Below are 10,923 nucleotides of genomic sequence, written 5' to 3'. Positions count from 1 at the left end.
TCTGGGATGGGGCAACCCTGGATGTATGGGGTTGCATATATCCAGGAGATGGAGAGTAGCACCATGGAAAAGGCCCTGGGGATCCTGGTTGGACCTCAGTGAACAGCATCGCCAGCCGGGAAGGGATCTGATTTCTGCCCACTCTGCTCTGGGCTGCGGCGGCCTCACCTCAAGGCCTGGGCGCAGGCTGGGAGACTACAATGCAGACAAGATCTAAAGCTACTAGAGACTGTCCAAAGAACGGACACAGAGATGAAGGGCCTTGAGGTGAAGCCGTGTGAGGAGTGGCTGAGAGCCCCTGGTCTGTTCAGCCTGGAGGAGACTGAGGGGAGACCCCAGTGGAGTCTGCAGCTTCCTCACTGGAAGGAGAAGAGGAGGGGCAGGCACTGATCTTTTCCCTGGGTGCCCAGTGGCAGGAATGGCCTCAGGCTGTGGCAGGGGAGGTTCAGGCTGGTATCAGCTAAAGGCTCTTCCCCAGTAGGTGATTTGGGCACTGAACAGCTCCCCAGGGCAGCGGTCACAGCATCAGCCTCACAGAGTGCAAGAAGCGTTTGGACAGCATTCTCAGTGTGGCTCCTGAGGTGCCCTGTGCAGGGCCAGGAGCTGGGACTCGGTGACCCTGATGTGTCCCTTCCAATCCAGCTGATTCTGTGACTCTCTGCCAACAGTACAAAGCGACACTGCCAGACACGCGTGGGCAGAGCAGCTCTGGCGCTGTGCCGGGAGGCGGAGCCGCGGTGTCCCGCAGGTGCCGGGCCCGCTCCCGGTGCCGGTCCCACTCCCCCGCTCTCCTCACGCCACCCGCACCCCCCCAATACGGGCCGAGGCTCCGCCCCTGGCCCATGACGTCACTGCACCGACACGCCGTGAGGTCGCGTGACGCTAGGGGGCGGGGACCTCCCCCGCCCCACGCCCGGCGGATCGCGCCGCCATTGGCTGCGCCGCCGGGGCGGTCGGGCTCTGATTGGCTGCCGGCATCGCGCGCTGTCGGACGGGCCGCGGGTGAGCGCGGAGCCGGGGCGGCGGCGCGGCCGTGAGGGGAGCGCGCCCGTCCCGCGTTCCGCGGGTCCCGGCGCTGGGGCAGCGGCTGCTGGCCCTCGGCCTGAGCCCGTGACCCTCGGCCTGAGCCCGTGACAGCCGCTCGCTGCAACCCGAACCCGCCTGGGAGATGTGCGTGAGTGCGCGCAGCCGTGTTTTCCGCATCCTCCTTTCGGGCTCGGAAGATCGGCGCTGTCGTTGGCACCCCTGACTCCGTGCCTTGTTCTGCTGTGTGTCTGTGTGATTAGGCGTCTTCGCGCAGGAGGGAAGCAAATGGATCCGCTGCCCAATCCCGCGCCCCTGGCCTCGAAGCTGCGGAACACGCTGGTCCGGTACCACAGCATCGCAGACGGCGAGTGGCGGGCGGCGAAGAAAACCGTGAGTGCTCTGGGCGGCTCCCCGGTCCGCGCTCACGGGGAGCTGTGGGTCGCCGGTGCGGCGGGAAGAGCCCGCTGTCACACGGCTGAGGAACACTTGGCCGGGCCCTGCAGGACTTGAGACTGACAGGCGCTGTGAAACCATCCCTCCTGAACATCTTTAGATGGCAGGATGTGTTTTTCGTGTTGGCAGGCATGCTCTGTCATTCCTTCTACCCACTTTCAGGGGAGTGTCTCGCGGAAGAATCCTTCCTCTGTAGGATTGTAGGCTTGACTGACAACAAAATGTGAAGTGCCTGGCGTTAATAGTATTGCAAGAGGCTCACGTGTACTTTCAACAGAGCAGACACAGCCTGCCAGTCTCTGGAATCTCTTGTCAATAAATAGTTCATCATGCTTCAGTTTCCAAATGTCTTCCTCTTAAGAAATGAGATAATTCTCAAGGCTTCCTCTCATACTGTTTCACTTGTCTGTTGTTCTAGAGAGACCACACATTATCCTAAGTTTCCTTCCATGAAAGGGAATACAGTTCCTGCTTTTTCCAAGCAGTTTGCCATCCTCTTTTGAGTTGCCTGGATTTTTTGAGCTGCACTTCAACAAGCTAAATAATCTTTGCTTGTGCATTGGTTCTAGGCTGGGTGACCATTTTTTAGTGCTGTCCTCCACAGGAAGTGGAAGTATGGCAATATGGTAGCACTAGTGTGGTAAATGTCTATCTTTTTCCTTTTGTTACAGTGGTTTGAGTAGGGCTTCTTTTTTTTTCTTCTATCATAAGCAGATATTGATAAGACAGAGGCAAGTGATCCAAATGTCACTTGATTATTTGCAAAATTAACAAATTCGCTGTCTGGAGAGGGAGGAACAGAGCATCCAAGCCTTTCACTCTTGCACTACACCTATACCACATCTGCTCTACTAAATGTTGTCTATTCCTGTATTAGTATTCCTGTGTTGTTATATTAAGTACCACCATATTCCTTTAAAAAGTTGCCTGCATTCAAATCCTCAGATTTTATCATTCCTTCCAGCCTTCCTTCCTCTCTCCTTTCCTTCCTCCCTCACTTCTGTCCATTTTGGGGTTGTGCCATGTAAAAGACATTCAGAGCTTTACCTATCACAAGGAGATGTGTTGTATCCCAAAATATCTTAAATTACTCTGGATGTGGTACTTAACCGTACTGTTCTTTAGGACATTTCGTCCTTTGTGCTTATATAATCGTGATTCCAAATAAAGTGGTGCCATATGGAACTCTTTTCAACACCAGATTCAGAGCTTTTGGACAGAGGTTCCATTTCATAGTTACATAATAATCAGAAAATACTGGTTTCTCTATTTTCTCTGCCTAAATTTAAAATAGACTACTACTTGCAAAACTCCTCTGGTCAGGCATCTAGGAGAGAAAGGTAAATGAACTTCTTGTCCATGCCTGCACCTCATGCACACTTCTGTAACTTGTGTTACAGAAGTGCAAGAAGAAGTGTGGTCTTCCCATCTGAGTAGCATCCAGCTGTTGGTTTTCCAGTGGTCTTGCAATTGAAAGGCTTTCCCTGCTAATGTTGTTACATTATTCTGTGTGTTTTCACAATAAACTGACTTGGCCTACCAAACTAGTTCTGCACAGACTTCTAGCATTTGACTCTGAGAAAGCCAGTTTTCTGTTTTTTTTGGAATAATAGGAAATTACAAGTAAAAGGTATCTGAAAGTTCTGAAAAAAAGTGTACAGTGGTGCCCAGGTGAACCATGGCTAATGATAAACTTGGCTGCTTTTTTTCAAGATAATTTAAGCATTTTCTGGACTTATTGTAATTGTATGCAAGTGACAATTAACATTGTGTCTTATATTTTCTTTCAGAAAGATGCAACTGTGTGGCGTAAACCATCAGAGGAATTCAGTGGATACCTGTAAGTTTGCTTGCGCAGGAGATACATTTTTAATGTTTCACACATCTACAGTGTTCTGTAGAATTTATAAATTAAGACTGAATTCTACAGCCCTCAGCTACATAGATCCTCCAGGGGGGAAGCTAAATGGATTACGTGTTGTGGCTGTACAATTCTTTTCTAGCTTTTCAGTTTGGTACTTTAGCATTGCGTGGTGTCCAGAACAGCAGTGAAATCTGGAACACACCACAGGACTCCCATTGACTGAAGGGCACAGCAGCAGCTGCCCAAAAATGACGGCCTGTAAAGCTCAGAATCAAACCTGGATTCAGTAGGTTTGAAAGGTCACTGGATGACAGCTCAGTCAGTCCTTGCACTCTTGCAAGACTGTGTGACTTCAAAACATCAGGTGTGGGGTTGTGAGAGGGTTGTGTGGTGTTGTTTGTGTGGCATGAGGGTCCTTCCTGTGTGACTTTCTGTCACTGGGTTCTGTTGATATCAGTAGGTTTAGATAGAGAAATAATTACTAGAAAACAGCACTCTGAAGAAACAAAAAGTCCTGTGAAAAGGTAGTGTTTAAAATGATCTCAAAGACTGAGACACCCCATGGAATTTAGGCCCTGTTGTGTCTGATGGCCCCAGACACCCAGAATGTGCTGGCTTGGTGCAGTTCCATGGGCCCACTGGCACCAGCAGGCTGTGTACTTGAGCCATTGCCAGGAGGGCAGTGACTGCTGTGTGCACATGAAGACCCCGGGGTTGTTTATGCACCTGGGGAGCTAAAGGACTCCTTGAAGAACTTTTCAGACACCTGCATGGAAGCCTCTGGCATGTGGTCCTCCAGTTCCAAGTGTACAGCTGAGATGGGCTCCATGCAGATTATGTCAAGTGAATATGGGTGAACTGCACAAGTGAAGAGGTGAATCTGTTGCTTGATTATTTGCTATCAATAAGAACATCTTAATGAATAGAAAGTATTTTGAAAGTACTGATTTTGATGGATTCTTCCTACTTGGGATTTGGAGGCCCGTTGACTCAAGAAAACAAAAGCTCTGGTGTCTACTAAAATATCTAATTACATATGAATGTTCTGTAATGTCATATACCAGGTTGTTTTATTTGCTAATCATATGCTACTAAAGCATAAGGTAGTTTCTCATTAGCTTGGTTTTACTCCTGTGTTATGATCTGTTCTAATCATAGAGGAGTAAAGAGAACTAACTCTCTGTGAATAAATCAGAATGAACCCAGAAACATTCAGATATTCTCCATAACTTGATTAAACCCAAACAAGGCTAGATGTTGATACTGAAAATATTGATACATTTTATTTAATAGTAAAAGAGGCAAAGAAAAGGAAGGAAAAGAAAGAAAGAGAAAAAGGGATGTGTGTTTGGGAGGACAGAGAGAGTGACAGAGGCAGGTTAAGAAGAAGCATATTACCCCTCAGTAGGTCCCAATGATGTCTCATTGCTCCCCTCAATCTAGTTTTCTTGGTGGTGAGGGTCCACGTGTGAAATCCTGTAAAAGTATTTTTCTCCCCCAGCCCAGACCTGAGTCACTTACCTCAAATCATCTTACAGTCCAGGGCCTCAGTCTGGAGGCTCATTTAGGGTGCTTCTGTGCAGCTTTTGTTATACAGTTTTGCTATAATAGGCAAAAGTTCTTCATAAAACTGTTGGAGCCGTAAACCATAGCATTTCAGTCTCCAACATCTTGTTACTTCTGCTTTATGAAAAATGTTCTTCCCATTACATTTGTGATCTTTTTACTTAAGGTTTACTTACCTCTGGTGAACTCCCTTGCTTGACAAGCAATAGGAGTAAAATAACAAGTTGTTACAGTTGTTAGGGAAATAAACAGGATAATTTTTATCTGAGAAAGGAATTTGTCATTTATAAGATATTAACTGTATAAAAAAGGACAAATTTTTCAGAAGAAAATTTCTTGCAGAGAAGAATAGTAGATGCACCCATAGGTCTTCTCCTGTACTGTTTCTCTGATGCAATTGTCCACTGACTGTAATTCCTGGTACCAAGGTGTTAATGTAAGTGTACTGTTGAAAATTAATGGAATATAAAGAATTTCTTACCAAATGTAAACATGTTTTTCTAGCTACAAAGCTCAAGGAGTGGTGGAAGATGTTACTAACAGAATAGTGGATCATATTCGCCCTGGACCTTACAGGCTGGACTGGGACAGCCTAATGACTTCAATGGACATCTTGGAAACATTTGAAGAGGTGAAGACTTGTGTAGATTCTTGAGGGGAATGTGTATTAATGAATACATGAATTTAATATTCATGAATTTAACTTTCACGTAGAGCAGAGCAATTCCAAGAGAACGAACTTTTTTCAGCTGCTTTTTTTTTTATTCATGAGCAGCAGTGTCCATACAGGCTCTGTGTGACCACAGATCAAGTACTCTGACAGCACAGTCTTGTTCTCAAGCTTGAAGTTCATCTTTCCATTAATGCTAAAAATAATTCTCTTGGGAACCTGGGAGCTCTGGTAGCCTCTGATAAAATTCACATACAGAGGGGTACAGTGTGACTCTTTGTATGCCAAAGCCATTTCATTTAGCTTGCTTTCTTCTGTTCCACAACAAACAATAGTAGTAGTCCACACACATGGAAGCTGCAGCCTCCCCCTCCTCCTGAAGGGCTGACTTGTGTGGCATGGCTTTATGCTGAGACACAAAATAGTTCATATTGAGGGTCAGGACTTAATAAAAGAAAGGTAGGTTTGAAGCCAGTTACAGAACAGCTGGTAGCCTTCCTTTGGTTAAAGCAGATATTCAGTATGGATTCAAAACCCTCATCTGGACACCTGGCTTCAACATGGATTGTCTTTTACTCTGTCTCTGAAGGAAGATTTATAAGGTATTTTGCCTGTATACAATTTATACAGACTCTATTATAAGAAAACCTGTTTTGAAGAATTGTTCATACTCAGTTTTATTTTCACTTAGTGGATTGTAGGTATTTGTTAGAGTATCTTAGTACGAAGAGATTCCTCTTGAAATTTGTTCATGTCCCTTTTAGACTTCCCAAATACTCCTTGGCAACATAAGAGCCACATGGCTTTCAGTTCTCAGGCATGCCAGAGTTCTCTAGCTTTACATCTTTAAACCTTTATGGTGCCAGATATTCTCTGCTCCCACAGCTCTCATTTGTAGGCCACAAGTCCTTACAAGTTCCAGCTTATAGGTTGAGAATGGCACAGCCATTCAGACCTCACTGAATTTGCAGTGTAGTTGACAGATGCTGTGACCTGTGTGAAAAATGTTAGCTGCCTGTGAGCCTTAAGTTCCCCTGTATTCATTGTACTAAGATATATTTATTTTCTTACCCTTATAATTCTGTCACTTGACAAGAACTGCTGTGTGATGCGCTATACAACTGCTGGCCAGCTCTGGAACATCATAGCACCAAGGGAGTTTGTTGATTTCTCTTACACTACAAGCTATGAAGATGGGCTTCTAACATGTGGTAAGCCACCACCTGCCTCTGCTAAATTCTTATTTTGCAACAATTCAGATTTAGTAGCAGTAAATATTCAAAAATGGTCTGAGATAGTCTTCGACAAATAAATTCAAGGTGTTTCAACAAATTTAAAGGTGTTTTAACATTTTACATTCGTAAAGTAATGTGCAAGTTACTGGTTTACCCATGAACCATTCCTTTGTGCCAGTTTTCACTTATGCCAGCTGTGGGGCAGGAATGTTAGAGACAAGTTGAGTCCTCCAGCTTAGGTCTTAGAGCAAACTGGAATGAGTAACAACTTGCTTCTAGTAAATGAGAGGAATGTCCTCTTAACATTTGATTTTTTGTTTATCATGCTCTCCTGTCTGTCTTAGAATTTGGATGAACAGCAAATTCCTTGCATGAAAATACCCAAAAACTTGTAGTTTTTAGTACTAGTACTAAATTCTGTAGCCAGAAGCTTATATATTTCAAATTTACTGCACATTATTATTTGTTTTTATCGCTCTCAAGTTAATTTCCGTTTTTGTTCGTTTGTTTTATTTTCTTTGATAGGTATAAGCCTGGACTATGGAGAGGTGAGACCAAACTTTGTCCGTGGATTCAATCACCCTTGCGGTTGGTTCTGTGTCCCTCTCAAGGACTCTCCTGGCCACAGTCTTTTGACAGGCTACATCCAGACTGAGCTGCGAGGGATGCTGCCTCAGTCTGCAGTAGACACTGCTATGTCCAGTACCCTGGCCAATTTCTACTCTGACCTCAAAAAGGCACTCAAAACGTAGACAAACAATCACTTCAAAGCCCGTGCATTCCTTGCAATCACATTATGTTGTTTAGCTTAGCATAGGTTACCTACTAAATTGAGGTAACACTCTTCCTGAATGACACTTAAACCTTTGTGTTGAGGATCCAAACAACTTTAGCAAGTGCTTTTTGATGTGATAATTGACATACATTCCCAGTGCACAGTGTGAGATGATTTTTGCTGCTCAGCACTCTGCAGCTTTTATGAGGAACAGCCTGAATCTCCAAACCCCCAGCTTCCTCTGTAAAAAGCACAAGATGTGTGTGTGGGGGAGCTTGAAAAATGCAGTGTGAGCTCAGCTCTCTGCAGCAATTTTGGGAGCCAGGTGCTCAGGATTTTGATGATGCAGGTTGCTGTACAGGCAGCATCTCATTGAAGACATAATGTTGTTATTTACATATAAGTATATATATATATATTTATATTTTCTTTGAAGTTTGTTCAGCTGTAATTTGTTTTTAAAATTTGATTTGATTTATCATATGAATATTACATAACTAAGTTGTTAAATGATACTATTCATAAGAAAGCTAACTGTAATTGAGAGCAAAACTAAGTGTTCATTATTGGTATTTCTTTGATGTTGTAATTGTAATTTATTTACTGTTGTATATAATAGTCTCAGTGCATAAAGAGATGCCCTTACAGCTGATCCAAAGCTCATTTAGATCATCAGGTGTCTTTCCATAGGTTTTTTTGGCAGGCTTTTAATCACACAGTTGTCAAAATAGCAAATCTCCAATGGATCTTCTGTGATACCCTGTACTTCTAAGTTTTTTTAAATTTAAATTTGCGTGTAATAGTGTGTTTGGGGTTCGTTTGGTTGGGTTTTGGGGGAGTTTTCTTTCTATGTATGTTTCTTTGATGGAATTCCAAAAGCAACAGAAAGAGCCACTCGTTTGCTTCAGAGATAGATATTGCTGTAGGCACAACAGCACAGACTTGCCAGTGTTCTGGTGCTGTGGAGTGTCCTGTGGTACTGCCTCTAGATTGGGAGATTGATCTTTGCAATAAATGAGCATCTTAAAACATGAGTAACTGAAGGCCAAAGCTCAAGCTGCAGAATTGCTCAGATCTGCTGAAGGATAGAGGGGCTTTTGTTAAGATGTAAATTTCAAGAATATTCAGCAATCTAGTGATTCTGACAGGTACACAGCAGGAGCATTCAAAAAATAACTCTCTCTGTGCTAGGAACATGAATTCTCTTTAAAATCTGATATTAAGCCTTTAATGTTGATGTGTCATTTGCTCAGGTGACATATTAGTTATCCCCATGCTTTGCCAGTGCTCACAGTGGCAAGTCTAACTGTGTAGGAGTTGGGGAAAGTATCTTGGATGTCTGATATTGTGGAGCCAGTTGTATACATGCAATCCAGGGACAGATAATGGACTCTCAGAAAAACAAAAAATTCAGATGAAAGTCCCCTGCAATATTGGCTTTTTTGACACTGAACTCTGAATAGTGAGGACTTTCCTTTCTCATTGCTCGATCGTAGAGGTAGAAAAAACTTAATACCAAATATACTGGGGGCTTTTTCAACCTGCTTCATGTTTTGAGGTATTTAGTACTATTTCAGACTGTGAAAAACAGTGCATCTAACAGCCTTTGCTGTCTTCATGGGCAGAAAATGTTAACTCGTTGTTAGGTTTTGTGTATTCTGCATTTCCCTTTAAACCCCTTTGTTAGTCTACCCATTTTTTTTCTACCTTCCTCGTATCTGCCAAAGCTCATGAGGTGATCTTCTACCACCAAGGACACCAAGGAATTGCTGCCAGTACTGGTGCAGAGGCAATTATGAAATTTCTGGCAATGCTGCTCCGTGGGATGAATGATGACATGATTGTAGAGAAAACTGTTTGAAGTGTAGCCTATTCTTTCTTCCTAGTTACACAGATTACATGTGCATTGAATTTGCATATTCATGTCTTTTCTTTTTAGAGCTGCTGGGGTTGACTAATGGAGGGGCTGCAGTACAGATGTACGCAGAGAAAAATATTCCCTTTGTGTGAAAAGCCCAGTTTAAATCTGCACAGAGGCACTTCAGTGGCAGGGAAATGGGTCAGAAGGAGCACAACACACTTACAGGAGGATGTTTGTACAACACCAAGCACTGCAGAAGTAATTTTTCCAAACAGCCATTTTAAGGGCTCTGAGACATATACAGTATGTATCCTTATTTAGTATTCAGTGAAATGGCTTTTTCTGCTTTTGGTAAAGACAAGTTGGTGAAGCACAGAGCAGCAGAAGAAAGAACTTGATCTAAAGTAAGATAATTGCTAGTGTATTTTTGTATATTGATACTTCTAATAAAAATTTCTGTTATACACCAATACAGAACTAGAAGAAAGATGTCCAATTTCGAATGTATTTATTTGAAGCTGAAATTTATATTATTTTTATATAGCTATAGATGGAGAGGGAAGAAGAACTGTTCTTTAAGCAGAGTGCATCAGAACCAAGAATGCCACTATATTGGAGCCTCTTCTCCCACTGTTGCATTCTTCTCTTCAGTTAGTGGACAATCTAGGTGGAGCCAAGAGGGTTAAAACAGGAAAGCAGTGGCAAGGACGAAGTGTAGGAACCCATGTTTTGCTTATGCAGAAGAAATGGGAGAGATTGCCTCGTACAGATTTCTATCATTTAGGAATAAAGTTACCCAGAAGTGACTTCTGAACAGATTACCCAATAATAGCAGAAATCTTGTTTTGCTAGAAAAATAGCATGTGTATAGATACATCAAAATTATTTTTATATGACTAATTTATTTTTTTTTAACTTACTTTTTAGAGTTTTGGGCTATATGACACTTTACTCTTTTGCACTTCAAGAAGGTGGTTTGTATGTGTGTAGGAAAGAGATAAGACAATTTTCATGTTTGGGTTCCTCATCTAAAACCCAGCATTAAACCTTGCCTGTAGCTTTGCAGAAGATGCAGAGATGGGATTGAGATCAGTTTAGAGGCAGTAGAAGTACTCTACCACAGCTGTCTGGGAGGTGTTCTTCAGAGAAATACTCTGTGTACAGGCCCTGATCTCAAATTTGATGAACTTATAAATGTGAAACATGATGGATTTATAAAATACAGAGCATATAATTCCTCCAGTAATCATATGTAACCAGAAGAGTTTTGATGGTGTGAACAAGTGGTTCAACCTAGGAGATTCCCTGCTGTAAAAATAACCCTAATTCTAGTGAAATCAGTCAAGTTGTGCCTGTGCATGGAAAGCCGAAGTCTGTTTTAACAGTGGCTTTAACTTACTGTGTTCAGCCGTTAAGCGATTGTATTTGTATTTTGAATGCAACTGCAGAATAAATTAAAATAATGGATTCCAA

The 10,923-nt window shown here is 43.0% G+C and overlaps 1 protein-coding gene across 2 annotated transcripts; it reads left to right on the top strand.

Moving 5' to 3' along the window:
* The first annotated feature begins 994 nt into the window (after positions 1-994).
* Positions 995-10,923, top strand: STARD4 (StAR related lipid transfer domain containing 4). Of its 2 annotated transcripts, none has more exons than XM_056514055.1 (6): positions 995-1,170; positions 1,287-1,416; positions 3,270-3,319; positions 5,414-5,540; positions 6,676-6,790; positions 7,340-10,923. In XM_056514055.1, coding segments are annotated over exons 1-6 (651 nt in total). In that variant the 5' UTR covers positions 995-1,168; the 3' UTR covers positions 7,567-10,923. The 2 variants fall into 2 exon arrangements, with proteins under 2 accessions (XP_056370030.1, XP_056370031.1); XM_056514056.1 differs by having other exon boundaries at positions 1,001-1,174.

The sequence above is a fragment of the Oenanthe melanoleuca genome, chromosome Z (assembly GCF_029582105.1).
Source record: "Oenanthe melanoleuca isolate GR-GAL-2019-014 chromosome Z, OMel1.0, whole genome shotgun sequence".
NCBI classification, from domain to species: domain Eukaryota; kingdom Metazoa; phylum Chordata; class Aves; order Passeriformes; family Muscicapidae; genus Oenanthe; species Oenanthe melanoleuca.
Note: the sequence above shows the minus strand (reverse complement) of the source record. Positions and strands in the feature narration are given on the sequence as shown.

Bases quoted from the DNA above. Each gene is read 5' to 3' on its own strand.
- STARD4 (XM_056514055.1), top strand. The intron at 3,320-5,413 runs GTAAGTTTGCTT...ATGTTTTTCTAG, and splicing joins GAGGAATTCAGTGGATACCT to CTACAAAGCTCAAGGAGTGG. The intron at 5,541-6,675 runs GTGAAGACTTGT...TCACTTGACAAG, and splicing joins TCTTGGAAACATTTGAAGAG to AACTGCTGTGTGATGCGCTA.